The following is a 22,876-nucleotide window of genomic DNA, read 5'->3' as shown; positions in this document are numbered from 1 at the left end:
AAAAATTTCTTTAAATATAAAGATTTATGTTTTTGCTGTCAGAGAATACAAATTTTCCCGGATGTCTCCCGTGCGACACAAGCAAAAAGGAGACATTTCCTTTCCCTGAAGGGAAAATTGATAGCTATAGGAGCTAGTTTTTTCCGGAAGTATCCATGTTTGTGTTATAGAACCTATCAAGGTAAAAAATATAGTTTCTCCGACCCTTTACACTTGGACACCTTTTAACAAGATAAAAATATAGAAGGAGTTAGTAATGACGACCAGAAAGATAAATAAAACTCTCTCCTTAAATCATTGTATTTAATTTATATATAAAAAAATGTTGGTTTATCCCCCAGTATTATGGTTTATGTAAGCAGAGATGAGATAATTGTGTAATATGATATCTAGTGTGAAATGTTGAAATCTGTATTACTTTCATATATTTTTGTTTAAATTTAAATGAAAATTGAATAAAGATAAAATGTAAAAAAAAACCCCAAAACTAAAAACAAGATATATTTCAGAATCAAATACAAATTTGTATCATCCCTTATGATTTGCACAAATTACATTAAGTTGTATTTTTAAAGGTGGAGATTTAGATCCTGTAATACAGGAAACAAAATCAAGTGCAAATTTCATCCTTTCCCCAAGCAACTATATCCCTCATGCTCCTCCCTTGCATCCTCAGAGTCACTGAATAATCTCCAACAAACTGAGGATTCAACCTTAGCATCTCTTTTATTTCCAAATATAAGAGAGTGGAAGCCATTTGTTCATGATTTTTCCTCTCTTTAAAAATTGGGTTTTTTTTTGGGCCCAGCAGCTTTTAGACTTCCAGCTCAGTCAGAACCAGAGGAGGAATTCTGGTGCCATCAGCCTTCATTCATAATTACCTAGGACATCTTCCCTATTTTATATCCCAGTTCCCCTCACCCCAGTATAATAGTCTGGTGACTGCAGCAACCATACTTGGACTTCTGGAATCCTGCAATCATGAGCTCTGAATTTGACCACCAGGTGTCACTTTTGAGCAATGACCAGGTTCACTACTACTCAGCACTTGACTATGGCCTGCAGAATTTTTGGAGGCTCCCCGCTCTTGCAATAGGACTGGGGTTTGTGACTCCTTAGGCCAGAGTACAGAGCAGTGGTAGACAGCTTCACGCGTCTGCTAATCAAAAGGGAAAATTATTGCCACTCTCCTGCAGCATCATGGATCAACCCTGAAGTCTAACAAAACACACAGAAGTGAAGAACTTGCTGGAACAAGATAAGACACTGAGTTGCAAACACTGATACTTCAGTTAGGGCCAGTAAGGATACAGGAAGACATACCAGATGTTCCTAGTGGCCATTAAGTGCTTCAAGGCCTACAGCTAATATGAAAATAGGAAAATTGGTTCTTACCTTCTAATTTTCGTTCCTGTAGTACCTCTGATCAGTCCAGACTCCTGGGTTTTGCCTCCCCTCCAGCAGATGGAGACAGAGAAAAACTCAAAGGACTTTGTCCTAATACCAGAGGTGCCACCTACAGTCCATCAGTATGAATCAATATCAAAGCAGAATGGCTCAAAACCATAAACATTAACTATATGCAAAGAACACTGTCTCTAAACTGGCTCATCAAACCCAAGTGGGAACAGAACCCAGTGAACTCAAAACAAATGCAATCTGCAGATCCAAATTATATCAATTCTGAACGAACGGACTCTCCATTACCTGTTACCGAAAAACACGGGCGGGACTCTGGACTGATCCGTGGTACTCAGGAACGAAAATTAGCAGGTAAGAAGCAATTTTCCTTTCCCTGTACGTACCCAAATCAGTCCAGACTCCTGGGATGTACCAGAGCTCTTTTACCTGGGATGGGACCTGGAGAGGCCCGCTCGAAGCACACCTTCTCCAAGTTCCCCAGAACTCGGATCCTGAACATCCAGCTGGTAATGTCTCACAAAAGTGTGTAGAGATTTCCTCGTAGCTGCTCTACAAATCTCCTGCGGCGAAACTTGTTGGCATTCTGCCCAAGATGCCACCTGCAACCGGGTAGAATGTGCCCAAAGCCCTACCGGTAACACTTTGCCTCACAGCAAGTACGCCAAACTGATAGCTTCCTTTAACCAGCGGGCTATCGTAACCTTAGATGCCATATTTCCTCTTTTAGGACCACTCCAGAGGACAAACAGATGGTCGGACACACAAAAAGTGTTGGTAATTTCCAGATAATGCAACAACACTCTGTGAACATCCAGCTTACATAAGTCTCTAGACAGGGGATCTGACCGATCCAAGTCTATAAAAGACGGAAGCTCCACCGATTGATTCAGGTGAAGAGAGGAAACTACTTTGGGTAGAAAGGATGGAACCGTCCGTAAGGAAACCCCAGAGTCATAAATCCTCAGGAAGGGTTCCCAACAGGATAACACCTGAAGTTCCGACACTCTACGAGCCGACGTGTTAGCAATAAGAAAACACACTTTCAAAGTGAGATCTTTCAGCGTAGCCCTTTTCAAAGGCTCAAAAGGGGCGGCACACAGAGTCAACAGCACCAAGTTCAGTATCCAAGAAGGACAAGGATGTCTGACAGGAGGATGCAAGTGATTAGCTCCCTTAAGAAAATGAGCCACATCTGGATGAGTAGCTAACGCTCCTCCATGAATACTACCATGTAAACAACCAAGTGCTGCTACCTGCACCCTAAGAGAATTGCACAACAAACCCTTGGATAATCCGGATTGCAGGAAACCTAAGATATCAGAAACAGACGCTTTGGTAGGATTCAACTCATGCTCCAAGCACCACAACTCAAAAACTCTCCACACTCTAACATAAGCCAAAGAGGTGGATGGCTTGCGTGATCTCAAAAGCACATCCACCACCGTGTCTGAATACCCTTTGCTCTTCAGACGCCGCCTTTCAAAAGCAATGCCGCTAGACAAGCCGTAAAATCTTGAAAACAAAGTGGCACCTCCACAGTTAGATTGATCAGGTCCGTGAACCATGGACGTCTCGGCCACTCCGGGGCCACGAGAACTACCACAGCTGGATGTAGTTCTATGCGCCGGAGTACTTTCCCCGATTAGGGGCCATGGCGGAAGCACACAGTAGAACGTTCCTTCTGCCGCCATCTCTCTCCGGCGAGCGAAGAAGCGCGGGGCTTTGGCATTCTTGAACGTCGCTATCAGATCCATCCTGGGTGTGCCCTTTTCGCATATGAGCTGAAATGCTTCGTCAGCCAGTTCCCACTCCCTGGGATCGAGACAGTGCCGACTGAGAAAGTCTGCCTGAACGCTGTCGACGCTGGCTATGTGGGATGCCGCAATGCTGACCAGATGCTGTTCCACCCAGCTGATCAACTGCTGAGCCTCCTTTGCTACTGATTGGCTTTTGGTCCCCCCTTGGCGATTGATATACACCACCGTGGTCGCATTGTCGGACAGGACCCTGACAGACTTCCCGTGCAGGAGCGGTAGAAAGGCTTGTACCGCAAGGAAGACCGTTCTGGTCTCCAGGCAATTGATCAACCACCAAAATTCCTGTGGAGACCATAGCCCCTGTACAGATTTCCCCAGGCAGACTGCTCTCCATCCGGAGAGGCTGGCATCTGTGGTAATCACCGTCCACTCGGGCACCACCAGAGGAACCCCCCCCCCGAGTCAAGTTGTCAGAGAGGAGCCACCAATCTAGACTGGAACTTGCAGGATCCGTAAGAGGAAGGGGTAGGTGGAATTGCTCGGAGCTCGGGTTCCATTGGGAAAGCAAGGCAGATTGTAACGGCCTCATATGAGCAAAGGCCCATGGTACCAACTCCAGCGTGGAAGTCATTGATCCGAGAACCCTGAGGTAATCCCGGACCCTGGGAGGACGCTTGGTCAGCAAGTCTTGAACCTGGCCCTGAAGCTTGGAAATGGTGTTCCAAGGTAAGAAACACCCTCCCCTAACGGGTGTCGAACAGAGCTCCCAGGAATTCCAAAGACTGAGAGGGCACCAGACGACCCTTGACAAGGTTATTACCCAACTGAGCGAACGCAACAACTGAAGTACTCTGTGGATCGCCGCTCGGCAAAGCTCCTCTGACTTCACCCGAATCAGCCAGTCGTCGAGGTACGGATGCACCAGGAGACCCTCCCTGTGGAGTTGCGCTGCTACCACGACCATCACCTTGGTGAAGGTTTGAGGCATGGTGGCAAGTCAGAAGGGTAGCGCTCGAAACTGATAATGCCTTCCCAGGATGAAAAACCGTAGAAACTTCTGGTGAGTGCTCCGGATGCCTATGTGCAGATAAGCTTCTGTGAGATCTAGTGACGCGAGGAACTCCCCCTTTCTCACTGAGGCAATGATCGACCTCAGAGTCTCCAAGCAGAAACGAGGCACCCGAAGACATCGGTTGACCGCTTTAAATCTAGGATGGGTCGAAAGGTTCCCTCCTTATTTTTTGGGAACCACGAAGTAAATCGAATAACGGCCTCTTCTCCGCTCTGTAGGAGGAACTGGCGAAATGGCACAGAGTTCGAGTAGACGCTGAAGTGTCTTGTTTACTGCCTTTCGCTTCTCCTCGTACCCGCATGGAGAGACCACAAACCAGTCTCAAGGGCACTTCGCAAAATCTAAAGCATAACCTTGACTTATCACCTTAAGGACCCATTGATCCGACATTAGTTTGGCCCATTCCTTGAAAAAGAGAGAAAGACGGCCTCCCACTATTGGAACAGAGGAATGGACTGGCTGAACTTCATTGTGAAGATTTTGTTCCCGAAGCAGCCTAGGAGTTATTGGATCTACCAAAACGCCTGCCGCAAAAAGGCTGAGACCAAGATTGCTGCCTGCTCGAACTCTGCCGGAAAGGAAGAATTGGAAGGTGGGTGAGTCCGGAACTTGCGACTGCCACGGAATAGAGACCTAGCCGAAAAGGAACCTCTTGCTCTGGGGCGATCCTCAGGCAATTTATGGACTTTATTCTTGCCCAGGGACTGAATCATGTTCTTCAAGCCCTTTCCAAAAAGCAACTTGCCCTTGAACAGTAAGGAACCCAGCTGAGCTTTGGAAGAGACATTGGCAGACCAATTTCTCAACCACAGTAGTCTGCGTGCCGTGACAGCCGAAACCATTGTTTTGGCTGAAGTCCGTAACAAATCTTAAAGTGCATCAGCACTATAAGCAATCGCTGCTTCCAGATGACCTGCTTGCTGTGCTTCCCCATTTGAAAGACCGGCATTGGCCTGAAGCTGTTGAACCCAGCGCAGGCCAGCATGCAAAGAAAAATTGCTACACATGGTCGCCCGCACTCCCAGGGTGGAGACCTCAAAAATTCTCTTGAGCTGGAGCTCCAACTTCCAATCCTGCAGGTCCTTCAGGGCTGTCGCCCCTGTCACCGGGATAGTAGTTTTCTTGGTGACTGCGGACACCGCCGCATCCACTTTAGGAACATGCAGTAGGTCTAAGGCATCCTATGGCAGAGGATAGAGCCTATCCATTGCCTTACTGACCTTCAGGCCAAAGTTAGGAGTGTCCCATTCCCTGAACAATAAATCCGTGGCTGAAAAATGAAATGGAAATAAAGTAGTCGGACCCCATCAGGCCCAATAATACTGGTTCCATATCTCCCAGCTGGGACTCCTGAGGTGGCACCTCAATTCTCAACTCCCCCAAAATGGCCAGTATAAGAAGTCCCAATTCCTCCTTCTTAAACAGGCAGACCACCTTTGGGTCATCCCCCTCAACCCCCTGGGAATTTCGAGGGGAATCATATTGCTTATCCTTATCCCCATTTGCCCCCAGAGACTTAGGTTGCCCGGCTTGGCCATCCGTGTCCGAAGAATCGGAAGAAGGATCCATTTCCACGGGCCTTACATAGCGTAAGGATAGTTTAATCCTTGGAGCATCAGTTCTCCCTGGGGAATGAGGACGCATCCGACTTTGAAGCTGAGAGAGCCGAAGACATTTTCTCTCCCTCGTTTTTTCATGGCCTTACTGGCTTTAAAAGCCTTATGCATCCTCAGGATAAACTCGGATGAAAAGGAGGAGGATGATGAATCAGAGACCCCCCTCGGGGCTATCCTCTGCCGCGCCCATGCCTTGCTGCTCTGATAGACCCCCCCTCCCCCATGGGGGCCATTTGCTGTGGCAATAATGGCGGTGGGAGATTCCCTTCCCCCACTGCGTCACATGTGGCAGCCGAGAATGAGCCCAAAATGGCATCCGTTCTCACACTCCGCGGGAACGGAGCAGAATAGGCTCTGTGCCTCTGCCCTTGTCTGCGGCCTCTGCCCTCGGGTTCCCCGATCGAACCAGAGGTTCCCTCCTCCCCGGGAGAGGCAGGAGCTGCACAGACCTTCGCGCGACAAAAACACGCAGGCCAGACAAGCAATCCCCCTTGGAATGGCTGCAGAAGCTTTCTGACCCGATTTGAACTAAAAATAAAAACAAACGGCAGGCACGCGGGACAGAGCCGACAGCCACAAAGGACAGGAGAGACCGATCACCCCACTAGAAAAAGCAATGTGTCACTTTTTTTTTTTTTTTTTTTAACTTGTACAACCTGCCGGGGCTGAAGTTTCTGCCCGGTCCTGGTCCTGCCAGAGTGAGTGAGTGAGCTGGGCTCCCCGGTATCACTCCCTACGTGGCATTCAGCAGGCAAAAAGGCCCTCGGCCCTTAGCCCAAGAAGCCTCTAACACTAGGGGGGATGGTCCCCTCAGGACCTAGCAACCCCCTAGGAGGCTAAACGAAAGCTGCCGTGAAGCTGTCTCTTTCCTTTTTTTTTTTAAAAGTATTATCAAGTTAACCAAATTGCCTATTCAATCTGACTAATCTCACTTCCTTTTAAAGAACCACTAAACTAAACAGACTGTAGGTTCTGCACCTCCACCATCTGCTGGAGAAAGAGAAATACTGACGGTATGTAGGTGGCACCTCGGGTATTAGGACACAGTCCTTTGAGTTTTTCTCTGTCTCCATCTGCTGAACTGGAGGCAAAACCCAGGAGTCAGGACTGATCTGGGTACATACAGGGAAAAGAAAATTAGGTCTTACCTTAGTTAATTTTCGTTCCTGTAGTACCACGGATCAGTCCAGACTCCTGGGTTATGCCCCCCCTCTAGCAGATGGAGACAGAAGTTTTCAAACAAAACTCCGCCTATATCTAGGCTGGTGCCACCTACAGTCTGGCAGTCTTACTTAATGTCAAAGCAGATGAAGCCCCCAAAATCACTACAAACGAACTATATACAGGAACCTACCAACCAAACTAACGGCTCCACTATCCCCCAAATGGGACCAGAACCAGAGCCATCGATAACGGAGAAAGAGAAAACAGAAATAGAAAGGAACCAAACAGTCTCCCCCAGACTCTCCGTCAGAACAGCAGACTCGACGGGCGGGACTCTGGACTGATCCGTGGTACTACAGGAACGAAAATTAACTAAGGTAAGACCTAATTTTCTTTTCCCTGTACGTACCCGGATCAGTCCAGACTCCTGGGATGTACCAGAGCTACCTTAACTAGGGTGGGATCCGGAGAGTCCCGCTCTGAGCACCCCTGCCCCGAAACCGCCAGTACCTGGTGCATGAACATCCAGGCGATAATGACGCGCAAAGGTATGCAACGACTTCCAGGTCGCTGCCTTACAAATATCTTCCGCAGAAACCTGACTGCACTCCGCCCAGGAAGCCGCTTGAGAACGCGTAGAATGAGCCTTGAGCCCCGCCGGGACCGATTTGCCGTGCAGCAAATATGCGGAACCAATGGCTTCCTTCAACCAACGGGCAATAGTAGTCTTGGAAGCCGCCTGCCCGCGCCGAGGACCGCCCCACAAGACAAAGAGATGATCCGACCTCCGAAAGGGGTTCGTCACCTCCAGATAACATAAAAGGGCTCTCCTCACGTCCAGGCGCCGCAAGTCCCGATAATTCGGAAGCGACCTATCAGCCTCAGAAAACGAAGGCAAATCTACCGTCTGGTTGAGATGAAACGCAGAAACCACCTTAGGCAAGAAGGAAGGTACCGTACGAAGCGACACTCCCGAATCCGTAATCCTCAAAAAAGGCTCCCGACAAGACAAGGCTTGGAGCTCCGACACCCTCCTCGCTGACGCGACTGCCACCAGGAAAACTACCTTCAGCGTCAAGTCCTTCACAGTAGCTCCTCGGATGGGCTCGAAGGGAACGGAGCATAAAGCCTTCAGAACCAAATTCAAACTCCAAGAAGGACACGGAGAACGGAACGGAGGCCGCAATTGCTTAGCCCCTCGGAGGAACCGCACGACGTCCGGGTGCGCCGACAATGTCCTCCCCTGGACCTGTCCACGCAGCAAGGCAAGGGCCGCGACTTGCACTCTAAGCGAACTGGCAGACAAGCCCTTCGCCAAGCCATCTTGGAGGAAATGCAACACCTCCGGCACAGAAGCCTGCGTGGGCCGAATATCCTGTGCCAGGCACCAAGTCTCAAAGACCGTCCACACCCTCACGTACGCCAGGGAAGTGGAAGGCTTGCGTGACCGTAGCAAAGTCGTGACCACCGCATCAGAGTACCCCCGCTTCTTCAACCTACGCCTCTCAAAAGCCATGCCGCTAGACAAAAGCATTCGACCTGGTCGAAACAAACGGGACCCTGATGTAGCAGGTCCGGCACATAAGGAAACCGAAGGGGAGGCTCCAGCGCCAAGTTCTGAAGATCCGCGAACCAGGGTCGCCGCAGCCATTCGGGAGCGACCAGAATCACGGGCGACGGATGAAGTTCTATGCGCCTCAGCGTCCGACCGATGAGGGGCCACGGAGGGAAAACATAGAGGAGCACCCCTGTCGGCCAAGGCAACGCGAGGGCATCGACCCCTTCCGCCCCCGTCTCCCGGCGGCGAGCAAAAAATCGCGGAGCTTTGGCATTTTTGTACGTCGCCATCAGATCCAGAACAGGTGTTCCCCACCTGGCGCAAATTTTCCGAAACGCTACGTCCGCAAGTTCCCATTCGCCGGGATCTAGCCGATTGCGACTCAGGAAATCCGCCTGAACGTTTTCCACGCCCGCAATGTGCGACGCCGCTATGCATTGCAGATGCCGTTCGGCCCATGCCATCAACTGTCGTGCCTCGGCGGCCACTGGTAGACTTCTGGTGCCGCCTTGCCGGTTGATGTACGCCACCGTGGTCGCATTGTCCGATAGAATCCTGACCGCCCGGCCTCGTACCAACGACAAGAACTCCCGCAGGGCTAACCTCACTGCCCTGGTCTCCAACCGATTGATGGACCACGTCGCCTCCGTCGGGGACCAGGTGCCCTGCACCGAACTCCGGAGACACACCGCGCCCCAGCCGTACAGACTGGCATCCGTGGTGACCACCGTCCACGAGGGCACAGTCAGCGATATGCCCTTGGTCAAGTTTCCGGTACAGAGCCACCAGGCCATGCTGGAACGAGCCGAATGCAGCAGCGGCAACGGAAGACGGAACTGCTCCGACACCGGATTCCAGCGGGAGAGTAAGGCCAATTGCAAAGGCCGCATATGCGCGAACGCCCAAGGAACCAATTCCCGCGTGGACGTCATGGACCCTACCATTTGTAGGTAGTCCCAGACGACCGGCATGGGCTTGGCCAACAACTGTCTGGCTTGGCCCTGCAATTTGACTCTGCGCTCTTGCGTCAGATATACCATGCCCCGCCGAGTGTCGAACAACGCTCCCAAAAACTCCAGGGATTGCGACGGTTCCAGCCGACTCTTGGCCCGATTGATTACCCAGCCAAGGTTCTGCAACAAATCGACCACTCGCTGTACTGCCAACCGACAGAGACGCTCGGACTTCGCCCGAATCAACCAATCGTCCAGATACGGATGCACCAGACACCCTTCCTTGCGAAGATGAGCCGCTACCACCACCATGATCTTTGTAAAGGTTCGCGGGGCTGTCGCCAGCCCGAATGGCAGCGCTTGGAACTGGAAATGCTGCCCCAACACTGCGAACCGAAGGTAGCGTTGGTGGTCCGCGCGGATTCCGACGTGCAGATACGCCTCCGTGAGATCCAGAGTCGCGAGAAACTCTCCTTGTCTCACGGACGCGATGACCGATCGTAGCGTCTCCATGCGAAACCTTGGGACCCGCAAGCACCTGTTGACGCCCTTGAGGTCGAGGATCGGACGAAACGTGCCCTCTTTCTTTGGCACCAGGAAGTAAATGGAATACCTGCCGTCGCGCAGCTCGCGGAACGGCACCGGCGCAATCACGCCTAGGGCTAACAGATGCCGGATTGTGTCCCGGAACGCCTGACGCTTCTCCGAGAACCCGCATGGCGACACCATGAAACAGGGAAGGGGCCGCTGTGCAAAATCTAACGCGTAGCCGCGACTTATCACATCCAGCACCCACTGATCCGACGTGATCTTGGCCCACTCCCTGGCAAACCGCATCAACCTGCCGCCTATCACCGGTACCGGAGAGTGGGCCGGCTGCCCATCATTGTGGTAGCTTCCCGCCCGGGGTTCCGGACCCGGTCCCGGGTCTGCCAAACCGGCGGCCACGAAAGGACTGCGTGTACGACTGCTGTCTAGCCGCATTGTGGCGAAAAGAGGAGACCGCCCCTCGCGCATTACGGGGCCGACGACCCCCACGGAATCTACCTCGCGTGGACGGCGTCCCCCTTGATCGCGGTCTGTCCTCCGGCAGCCGATGTATTTTGTTCTCGCCCAAAGACTCAATCAAATCCTCCAGTTCCTTACCAAAAAGCAACTTCCCTTTAAACGGCAACGAACCTAACCGAGCCTTCGACGAAACGTCCGCCGCCCAATGGCGGAGCCACAACAAACGCCGAGCCGATACCGCGGAGACCATCGCCCGAGCCAACGAACGGAGCAAGTCATGAAAGGCATCCGCGCTATAGGCAATCACCGCCTCCAGACGAGTCGCCTGCAGCGCTTCCTCCTGTGACAGACCTTCGTTAGCCGAAAGCTGCTGGGCCCACCTGAGCCCTGCCCGGAGAGAGAAACCGCTACAGATCGCCGCCCTTACACTGAGCGCGGAGACTTAAAAAATTTTCTTAAGCTGCACCTCCAGCTTACGATCCTGCAAATCCTTAAGAGCTGTCCCTCCTGTTACCGGGATGGTGGTCCTTTTGGTGACCGCCGCCACCGCCGAATCTAGTTTTGGAATCTTAAACAGCTCAAGCGCGTCCTCTGTCAGGGGATAAAGCTTATCCATGGCCTTGGACACCTTCAACCCCAGATCAGGAGTGTCCCACTCCTTAAAAAGTAAGTCGGACACCGAAAAATGCAATGGAAACGCCGACGGAGGTCCCCTCAGCCCCAACACCATGGGGTCTGTACGCCCTAAGCGCGATTCCGGTCGTGGCAAATCTATCGCCAATTCCTCGAGGATCGCCGGAATCAATGGCGCCAACTCATCGCGCCGAAATAGACGCACCACCTTGGGGTCATCCCCCTCCGTGGCGTGGAGACCACTCGCCCCACTGGCTCCCTGATCCCCTTCTCCGTCAATGCCTCGCGGCTGTGACTGCGGATCCGGATCCAGTTCCTCCGGATCCCCGGATTCGGACTCCGACTCGGCATCCCCCCGCGGAGCCCCCAAACGGAGCGGGCGTGCTCCCCCCGGGGGATCCGAGACCGGGAGAGACCGGGCACGTCTCTTAGGGTCCGGTCCCCGAACCAAATCCGGCGCTCCCCGCGATCTTTTCCTGGCCTGCCTGCTAGCCTTAAAGGCCTTATGCATTACCAGCACGAATTCAGACGAAAAGGAGTCAGAGGAGCTGCGATCCGGATCCTCCTCCGGATCGCTAAGAACAGGAGTCTGGTCACCCTCGGGGACCCGCCTCTGTGGGGACAGAGCGGGAGGAACGTCCTCCGGTCTCCCCGGCGACGGGGGCGCCTCGCAACCTGGCCCTGCTGAGCCTAAAATGGCGGGTTTTCCCGCCGCTGAAATTGCCGCTGCCAAAATGGCGGCTGTTCCCGCGCTTCGCGGGAACGGACCTACGGCCCCCGATTTACGTCCCGAAGCCTCCGGCAGCCGCTGCCCCTCTGCGCTAGCGCCCGCTGAACCGCCCTCGCCGCCCGAGACGCAGCCTGAACAAAGGCTGTCCCGGGATAGGCGACGGGCCGCCCCGCAGGCCCTGCAAACCGGCCGCCGCGGCATGCTCTCTCAGAGCAGAGAAAAAAACCACAACAGTAGATACCCGCGGCGCCGATCCCGTTCCCCCTCGCGAACCAACGAGCAGGAGAGAAGAGGGAAAGCAAGAGAGACAGCACAGAAAAAAAACAAACCAAGTAAATAATTTTTTTTTTTTTTTTTTTTTTTTACCGTTCGCCACCGGCTCCGGGACCACCTGGGGGGAGTGACCCGAGTTCCCCGGTATCACCCCCAGGCTAAGAACGCTGGCAAGGGCCCTCAGCCCACCCTCAGCGAGCTCAACTCCTAGGAGGGAAGGCCCCCGCGGGACCTTACCCCACCCCGGGAGGAGACTAGTTCGGACCTGCAGGCAATCAACTGCGGTCCGAGCCTCACAATCTTCTACCAGTCAAAACAACTAAGAAACTAAAATCAAACCTTCCTTTTTTTTTTTTTTTTTTTTTAAACTAGGCCTCAGCTCAGACTGCAGGTTTTGCACCCTCTCCACCTGCTAGGAGACAGAAGAAGACTGCCAGACTGTAGGTGGCACCAGCCTAGATATAGGCGGAGTTTTGTTTGAAAACTTCTGTCTCCATCTGCTAGAGGGGGGGCATAACCCAGGAGTCTGGACTGATCCGGGTACGTACAGGGAAGTACGATTTATTTAAATTTGCTATGTGAGCTTGCATGTGTTAGATGGCACAAAGGCCAAGTAGATGTGAAATGATTATGCCAATTACCAATCAATGCAGTGATATTACATATCATATAAATAGCTAATTTGCTATCTTGTTACCATGCATGGAAGCTTAAAATAAGGAGATAATATGTAAATTCAGGTGTGTAAAATTCTTGGGTGCCAGACATCTAAAAATTGGTGCTGGTGCTATTTAATTCCAAGGATGAGCTGCTGCTATTTCAACCTGGGACTGCTCCTTGCCTGAACAAAAGACTGGAGAGAGGAAGTAGAGAGGCTGTAAGTAAGAGATACTTTTTTTTGAAAAAAATTAAACAGAAAAACAATTTCCCAAAAGGCAAAACAGACAAAACAAAAAGAGTAAAAATAAAAAAAATAAATAAAGTTGACTAACTTCCTCCCTCCCTGTCAAATAAAAATGCAAAACTCCATAAAACAAACAAAAAATGAATAAAAAGTTATAAGAAATAATCAATTTTTGCTCCTACAGCTAAAAATTTAGGATAGCACAAAAGTCTTTTAAATATTCTTTCATTCATGTAAAATTTGTGATTTGTACCAAGAAAAAACTCCAAATTCTCTGCTTTTGCTATTTTGCCTCTCTTTCTATAATATCTCCTGGGACAAATTCTTAATAGTAACAAAAGAAATAACTATTATTTAAAAAAAACTGTTTCCTTGTGACCTTTAGGAAAAGGGACCTCGCAGAGAGAACCACGTTTGAGATTTAAAAGTAATATCTTGCAGTCAGGCTTGTATAGGTGACACCTGGGAGATGGTCCTTAGCTAGAGCAGCGTAGATGGCAACAACCAGCTAGTCTGGATGAAGCAATTGGCCTGTATCAGCCATCATCTACCGTGGCACAACAGTTTATGACTTTTCAATTTCCTTTCCAATGTTTCTAAAAAAACAAACCAAAAAAAAACAAACAAAAAACAGAGTAACAAAATGGCTTTTCTGTTAAAATATTTTCATCACAAGTTGGGCTCATTGCCTTCATTCCTTTTATGGATTTATTTTGCTTAAAATATTGTATTAAATGTAATGAATCAGATGGGTGAAATACTGTAGATTATACAGGACATGAAGCCACAGAAAGGAGCCTTATAAATTGAACACTGTTGAATAAGTGAGTCAGCTCATATATATGTGCAATGTGTATATTTTGCTTACATGTTTTTGGGCATAACAAGTAGCAGCAAATAGTTGTGAGCTATTCAGATTATCTGTTACCTACTTTAAGACATTAATTTTTCTGTATTTCTGGGAAAAAATTAACATTAAATAGATACAAGTAGACTCACCCTCTAATACTAGGCCAGCAATTTCTCTTCCAACAGGTAAGGACTCGCTCTCCAACTTCATTACTGATAAAAGCTAAATCACAACACAAAAGTCAGAATGTTTCTAGCCTACATCTACAGTTTTGTGCTTAGACATTAAAGTCCATGAGAAAACAGCCCTAATATTTCAAGAAAGAAATGAAATGCATTCCACACACAAAGCAAGGTCAAAGAAGGCCTTAGGCTTAGAGCAATGTGTCTGGCAGATGAGGTTTAACCAATGAATGTGTAGTGTTGTACCCTAGACAACAATAAGATAAAAAGGACATGTTAAGAATAATCTGGATACCGTGAAACAGTTAATAAACCGTTGTGATGGCATTACCGAATGACGGTATATAAAACTCAAATAAATAAATAAATAAATAAAGACAAGCACTCAATGCAAGGTTAGACAACTTTACATAGTACTTGACTACACTTAAGGTCAGATTTAAAGACCGGCTCAAAATCACAGAACTCAAAATGCATTGTAGCATTAATGCATGCAATAACACCACTAGTGAACAGCACAAATGCAAATTTTTAGAAGGGGTGAAATCAGGGTGGGACTTATGAAAATGAGGGGCAATATCGCACCGTCCAAATAGCATGAACCATGTTATCACACGGTTTTAATGTCAGAAATAACTACACCTTTTTTCCTTGCATAAAGCTGTGCAATATGGCCGTAACGAGAGAGAGAGAGAGACAGACTATCTACAAGGCCTTCATAGTAGTCAAGTATTTATATCTCAATAGGAGGGCCATCTAATAGCTCATAGTGAGGTGTTGGTGGTGGTTTAGGGGCCAGTTTCTCATGTAGAGTGAGATGTACAAACAACACAGTACACCTCGGTGAAGATTTGATGTCATTTGGAGTGAGGAAAGTCTCACAAAGATGCCATTTTGTACTATGTTGTATTGCCTTAGCTTGATGGTATTCTGTTATAGAGTCCATCAAGCAAGGGTTAGAGAACATAGTAGAAATGGCTTCTTTGTGAAATATTGGTCCTTTTCTTCTTATTGTGGTATTTTATGTGTGTATATAGGGCCTGATTTTAAAAAGCATTTACTCGAGTAAAAACCAGGTTTACTGGAGTAAATTCACTTTACTTGAGTAAGTGGGTTTTTGAAAATTGCTACAATATATGCCATTGACTTGTCTATAGGATTTACTCACATAAGTGCACTTTACTTGAGTAAATGGCTTTTGAAAATTGCTACAATAGTAGCTACATTTACGCATGTAACTCCTTTTGAAAATTACCCCCATAATTTTCTGTTTTATCGAAAGGATTTTATACACTAAATTTGATTTTATCTATTGTAATTTGTAAAATGTTTTTATATGATATATTTGGGTTAAATGTTTTTTATACATATGTGTTTAATAAATATTACATTATTTACACAGCCCCTGATGCAGCCGAAAAGGCGAAAAAGTCGGGAACTACGATTTCTAAACTGAATCCAATATAATACATTTACTTTCCAAGGCATCAGTCTTGTTTTTTGTTCCTTTTAGGGAAACATTACTTTCCATGGGATAGTGCTTTATCTAGTAACTGCTGAAACCAGAACATTAACCTTAGGTATCTGAAATAAGTACGGTACTGCCTCTTGAGAAACAATCTATTAAAATTCTTTACACCTCTGAGACCATTCTCCAGGGATTCCCATTCAGAAAGCACTATGTCCTCTACCTCAGAGTGAAGAGGAAAAGCCTTTGTAGATTTGCAGACACCTTTAATAATGGAATCCCAGTCAGAGTCTCATCTACCTTGTAATCAGAAATTCTAAGACAAAACCACCTGATCAAAGACACAATCTCGTATTGGTGCAAAAGTCAGATCTCTGAGATCCTCTTACTCTGAGGGGAGTTCTCCTCATCTAATGCATAGCTGCCAGAATCCATCAGATCCTCAAGATCTTCATTCTCACTTCCCCAGGAGAAGAAGGGGGCAGATCCAAAGTTCTGGATCTTTTCACAGGAACTTGATCACCCAAAGATAATTTTAGCAGAGGTCCTTGATCTGAGGGACCAGAAGTTTTCCTCCCCTCACCAGGCAACTATGTAACATAGAAAACCTGATGCAGAAATCTAAAAGCTTCTGGAGCAAAATTTCCCAAAGAACTCATGCCCGGGTTCTGAGACGAGCTCCCTGCAAGATCCCTCACAGGAGAGGGCATGGGGGACTTCCTAAGATGAATGTCAGCAGCAGAAAACTAGAGTGAGCTGAAGAGGAGGAATTCAAAATGGCAGCTGTTCCTGCTCTCTGACTTAGGAACAGTCACTATTTCCATTGTCGATGCTGCAGGACTGAGGCAGACGAAGTTTAGCTGGGAACGTCCCAATTTCTAATACATGCAGAGCAGTGGGATCCCAAAGCAGAAGCTGAACACTTGCAGCCACAGTATCTACAATGGCAGACGCACTTGGCTTTGTCCATGCCAGCGCTAGAAGCAGTGTGGAATCTCACCGAAGGAAGCCAACTGAGGGTGCTATCACTGAAACACAAAAACTCACCCCAGAAATCCAGCCAGCACAAAAAACTCCCTGGACATACCAGCTTTATCAAGGTGATAAAGACAGCAGATAAAATTCTTTTGAATTTCTCTCCTCTTTCTTCCTTTTTTTTTTTTTTTTTTTAATTACATTTTTGCCTAAGCTAAGAGAAACAAAGCCCAAAGACAGTAAAGAAGGGTTTATTGGGGAGAAAAGGCAGAGTCCTTAAGGATTCTCTCTCTCTCTTTTTTTTTTTTTTTTTTTTTTTTTTAATCAAGCTCTACCAGATCACTTCTAGAGCAGTCTTGCAAAGCTTGGGAAGAACCAGGCACTTGACCCTCAAACACTGGGAATACAGGAAATCTTAGCACCAATCCCAAAAAGGAAAGCACATCCAGTGAATAAAAATATATAATCCTGCTGCACCTTCAGTATGCCCTACCATCTCCTGAAGGCAGAGAATATGGATTTCTCTGTGCTGCACCACAATTAAGTAGTAATGTCATCAAAAAGAAGTTGTGTTTGCTGCCTCCATCTGAGAACACTTGTTACAGGTAAGCAACTCTGCTTTCTCTGAGGACATGCAGGATGGTGGTCCAAAAACATGGGGAATCCCTAGCTACAGGCTGCTCACAAAATGGGAGCAACACAAAATGGGAGCAACAGACACCCAAGCAGGTGCCAACGGGCACAACAATACTAGTACTGTTGGTAACAGAGGGGGAAGACAACTTGAACCCAAATAATGGGCCCGAGGCGGGAAGAGTTGGGTTGTACACCTCAAACAGGTTCCAAAGGACAGACTGGCCAAACCTACTGTTGCGTCGGTCATCCCTATCCAGACAGTAATGAGATGTGAATATGTGGAGAGAACTCCATGTTGCAGCCCTGCAGATATCCTCCACGAGAATTGCTTGCAAGTGGGCCACAGGCGCTGCCATTGCTCTGACAGAATGAGCCTTGACATGAACCCCCCCACCCCCAAGATACAGTCCTGCCTGGGCATAACAGAGGGAGATGCAATCTGCTAGTCAATTGGATACTGTCTGTTTGAGCATTGCCAATCTATTCATGTCACAAGAAATGAAAAGTTGGGTAGTCTGTCTATGGGCTCTGTCTGCTCCAGATAGAAGGCTAAGGCTGGCTTACAGTCCAAACTGTACAGTGCTTATTCGCCTTGGTGTGAATGGGGCCTGGGAAAGAATGTTAGCACGATGATGGACTGGTTAAGATGGAAGTCCAAGACCACCCTGTCATGATAAAAAAAACTTAGTGTAAGGTGGATAACTAAGGCCTGGAGCTCGCTGACCCTGCACACTGAGGTGACCGCCACCAAAAATATGACCTTCTAGGTCAGGTACTTTAGGTTACAGGTGCGCAGAGGCTCAAAAAGAGTTTTCATAAACTGAGTTAACATCACATTGAGGTCCCAAGATCCAGTGGGAGGCTTCAATTGAAGCAGGACCCACATAAAATGTACAACTATAGGCTGCACAGAGATGGGTGTTCCATCTACACCTTGGTAGTATGCGCCAACTGCACTGAGATGAACTCTAACGGAGTTGGTATTTAAGCCATCTTCCAATAGATGTAGAAGGTAAACAAGCAGTTTTGTATGGAGCAGGAGAACAGATCTAGGGCCTTCTGCTCACACCATACAGAAAACCTCCTCCACTACAGTCCATAGGAGTTTCAAGTGAAAGGCTTTCTAGAAGCTACCAAGGCCCGATACACATACTCAGAAAGATCAAGCAGTTGCAGGATTAACATCTCAATATCCAGGCTGTGAGCAACAGGACCTGGAGGCTGGGATGCCACAGCCTGACCTGATCTTGTGTGATGTGATCTGGGGAAGTCCCCAGACTGATCAGTCTCTGGATGGACAACACCCGTAAAAATGGAAACCAGACCTGTCTTGGCCAATGAGGGTCTATGAGGAGTATAGTCTCCCTGTCCTCACGAAGCTTCAAGAGAATCTTCACCTCTAAGGGAATCTGAGGATACAACACAAAAGACCTTTGCCCCAATGGCGGGCAAGGATGTCCAAGGCTGGTTTGCTGTTTGACTTGTACAGGGAGCAAAACTAAGGCATCTTCCTTTTGCAGAGGGATGCGAACAGATCTACGTCTGGGCTCCCTCAGAAGCGGAATATCCGATTTCCTACCCCTTGGTCCAGGGAACACTTGAGGGGTCTAAAGGCTCGACTCAGCCTGTCTACTACCACATTCTCTGTTCCGGCCAGGTACATGGCCCTGAGCACCATCCCATAGGACAGGGCCCATGACTAGATCTGAACTGCTCCTTGACATAGGAGGTACAATCCCGTACCTCCCTACTTGTTGACATAACACAAGGCTATCTGGTTGTCAGTTTGGATTAGGACAACTTTGTTGGACAGCCGACCTCAAAGCCCATAGCACGTACCTGATCGCACAAAGCTCCAGGAAGTTGACTGACAAGAATGTTCCTGAGCACGCCAGAGACACTGGGCGCTAAGCCCATCTACATGAGCTCCCCACCCCAGGGTAAATGCATCAGAGGTTAGGACAATTTGGGTACGGGGACTTTGAAAAGAGATCCCCCATTCCAGATTTGAAAGTACCTGCCACCAGGATAATGAGTCCTGGAGAGACGGGGTGACTCAGATGCAAACCTGGAGGCTCTAAGTGGCCTGGCACCACCGCAACCTCAAGGTCCATTGGGCTCTGCTCATGTGTAGACATGGCAAAGGAGCGACATGGATGGTTGCAGTCATATCTCTTCTTCGCTACAGCCACCTATTACAGTTCAAGTCACCGCAGTACACTTAATGTTATATTGGATGAGTTTCCAGACTTATTTTGGATATTCAGAGTACTGGAGATTTTGACTCATTTTTAGGTGATATTCTTGGCTCAAGAAGGTTTTTTCTTTTTTTTTTTAAACGGGTTTTCTGACACTGTATGATCACTAGACTAACTTTCTTCATACTATTATAATAAGAATGATGAATAATGAAAGCTTCCTGTTTATGGTTATAGCAAAAGTCCTGAGGAATTGTTCCATAGGGATGGAAATGGATGAGAGTCTTAGGAATGGAATCAAGCCTTATCATGTATCATGTTTATTGACTGTAAATGCCATAATTGGCTAAACAGATTGTCCAACCAAGCTTTTTCTGAAAAATCTCCAATATGTGGTCACATTAAAGACATTCGGAGATCTTTTAGTAAATATTGCTCTAGGGTATGAACCTCATACCAGGCCCATACACGTATCATGCAAACTAGAAAGAGATAAAATACTTATAGTAGGCAGATAGCACCATCTATAATATTTCACACATTATGAAAAACTGAGGGTGCAATAGAATATCTCAAAATTAGTACAGTAGTAATTTTGACAGCACGTTAGGCTCTTCTGTACACAAATATAATACAAATAATTATTACCTTTCTATCTATCCAGCTCAGAGCGCATGCCTTAACTTGTATTTTTACCAAATATTCACTTGTGGGAGGAAGGTTTTCCTGGCATAGAAAAGCACAGAGATAAGTCATATTAACTAACATAATAGAACAAGTCAAGGAACAAGTTCACAATTAAAACATTTATTATTGAGTACAGAATTTTAAAATAGAAGGCAGTGAACTTAGAAAACTCAAAATATAGTGCAAGGAAAAATAGGAAAATTAGTTTCTTACCTGATAATTTTCGTTCCTGTAGTACCAAGGATCAGTCCAGGACACCTGGGTTGTGACTCCGCACCAGTAGATGGAGACAGACTAAAACTTGTGGGCGGAGCCATATATGCCCCTGTGCCAGTCACAGCCCCTCAGTCATACGAATGTCAAAGTAGAAAATCCATAATACAACATAGCTAACCACACAAACTTGTTAGGTAAACGAAAATAACCCCAACAACCCCACAGGAACCAGACTCTCCAAACCGGGAGAGCGAAGAACAAGGGGTCAGTGTACTGAAGACAACAATGAGCGGACTCTCCGTTACAACAGCGCAGCACTGCGGGCGGGATCCTGGACTGATCCTTGGTACTACAGGAACGAAAATTATCAGGTAAGAAACTAATTTTCCTTTCCCTGTACGTACCAGGATCAGTCCAGGACACCTGGGATGTACCAGAGCTAAATTACCGAGGGTGGGAAGCAGAGAGTCCCGTTCGGAGTACCCTCTCTCCAAAACCCCCGAAATCAGTAGCCCGAACATCCGATCGGCAATGTGTAATGAAGGTATGTAACGACTTCCAGGTAGCAGCCCTGCAAATCGCTTGAGGCGACACCTGTGAAAATTCCGCCCAAGACGCCGCTTGAGACCGTGTCGAGTGAGCCCTGAGGCCCCCAGGAATAGGTTTTCCTCCCGCACAAGGTATGCCGAACCAATGGTTCCTTTTTGCCAATGGACAATCGTCTTGCGGGATGCCGCGGCCCCTTTCTTTGGACCCAAAAAGGAAAACAAAAGATCTGTCATCGGTAGTGTGGAAGGGAACTCCGCACAACAAGTCCCTTGAAGTCCCTCGCTGGAGGATCAGAGGAGCTCCCGTCCGCAAAGCAGGCAGCCCCACTGACTGATGCCGATGAAAAGACGAAACGACCTGAAGGAGAAAGGTAGGGATCGGACACAAGAATACCCCCGAATCAGAAAGACACAAAACGGAACTCTACAGGAGAGAGCCTGCAACTCAGAAAAGCGCCGCGCCGAGGCAAGCGTCACCAAAAATACCATCGTCAAAGAGAGATCCGTAAGAGTTGTGCGCTTCACGGGTGCAAACGGTGCGGAGCACCAGGTGGAAAGAACCGAATTAAGGGTCCAGGACGGGCAGGGGAAAACGCAATGGCGGATGGAGAAGCTTAGCCCCCCAGAGAAAACGGGAAAACATCCGGACCCGCAAGCAACCAAGCGCGGACCCGCCGGGAACTGCATGCCAATCCTTTGGCCAGACCAGCCTGGAGAAGCCAGAACATCAGATACCGAAGCGGCAGTGGAATCCACACCCCGCTGCACGCACCTTACCGCAAAGACTACCCAGGCCCGGACGTACGCCAAGGATGGAGACTGCTGCCTGGAACCTCAGCAGCATAGCCACCAGCGCGGCAGAGTAACCTTCCCCGTTTAGCCGATTCCTCTCAAACGCCAGGCCGCGAGACAGAAGGGATTCGCATCCTCCTAACAGACGGGGCCCTGACGGAGGAGCCCCGCGAATCCCTGGAGACGGATGGGACGCATGGGAGCCGCCACCGACAAACTGAACAAGGTCCGCGAACCACGGACGGTGAGACCATGCCGGAGCCCCCATGATCACGAACACGTTGAACGGGTGCAAATCTATGTGGCGCATAATCGTGCCGAACATCGGCCACGGAGGAAAGCCGGACATCCGTCTACCAGGGAAGCACCAAGGCGTCGACTCCTTCTGCTCCTCTTCCTCTGCGCCGACTGAAGAATCGTGGAGCCTTCGCATTGTGGCATGTGGCCAACCAGTCCCCGTGGCCTGTGGCCCTCCAGTCCATGTGGGGAATACTCCACGTCTTGCAGATGAGGCGAAAACTTCGACCGCCAGCTCCCATGCCCCGGGATCCAGATGATGACGGCAGAAAATCCGCCTGGACGTTGTCGACCCCGACGATGTGAGAGGCTGCAACGTATGTGAAGCTGCAATGGACGTGAGAGGCTGCAATGGTGTCGAGATTTTGCTCCGACCAAGCCATCAAGAGCCGCGCCTCGTCTGCCACCTGTGGACTTCTTGTCCCTCCTTGGTGAGTGATGTAGGCCACTGCGGTTGCGTTGTCCAACAAAACACAGACTGCCCGTCCCTCAGCAGAGGTAGGAACGATTGCAGCGCCAGACGGACCGCTCTGGTCTCCAGTCGGTTGGTAGCCCATCGGGCTTGAGACGCTGACCGTAGGCCTTGAACTGACGTCCCTAGGCAGACTGCTCCCCATCCGGAGAGACTGGCATCCGTGGGCACCACTGTCCGGTTGGGCAATAGGAGTGACCCTGGAGAGGTCAAAAGACTGGAATCGAGCCACCAGGACTGGCCGGATCTCGCCCGGCCCACGAGTGGAAATGGACGGTAGAATGCTTCCGAAACTGGCTGCCAGCGGGATGGTAAGGACGCCCGCAATGGCCGTAGATGAGCAAACGCCCAATGGACCAACACGAGAGTGGAGGCCATAGTACCCAGGACCATGAAGTAATCGCCGACCCGCGGTAGCCGGAGCGACAGCAAGCGCCTCACTTGAGCCTGTACTTTGCACCTTCC

At 48.8% G+C, this 22,876-nt stretch overlaps 1 protein-coding gene across 3 annotated transcripts in view; it reads right to left on the bottom strand.

The window, feature by feature from the left end:
- Positions 1-22,876, bottom strand: part of CRYZL1 (crystallin zeta like 1) — a 138,860-nt gene that overhangs the window by 61,602 nt on the left and 54,382 nt on the right. For all 3 annotated transcript variants that reach the window (XM_029603541.1, XM_029603543.1, XM_029603542.1), the window contains exons 3-4: positions 20,048-20,125; positions 14,090-14,162 (exon numbers count right to left, since the gene is read on the bottom strand). In XM_029603541.1, the coding sequence (XP_029459401.1) occupies positions 14,090-14,162; positions 20,048-20,125 (151 nt within the window). The remainder of the gene's footprint in view (positions 1-14,089; positions 14,163-20,047; positions 20,126-22,876) is intronic.

This window comes from Rhinatrema bivittatum, chromosome 5 (genome assembly GCF_901001135.1).
Source record: "Rhinatrema bivittatum chromosome 5, aRhiBiv1.1, whole genome shotgun sequence".
Taxonomy (NCBI): Eukaryota; Metazoa; Chordata; class Amphibia; order Gymnophiona; family Rhinatrematidae; genus Rhinatrema; species Rhinatrema bivittatum.
Note: the sequence above shows the minus strand (reverse complement) of the source record. Positions and strands in the feature narration are given on the sequence as shown.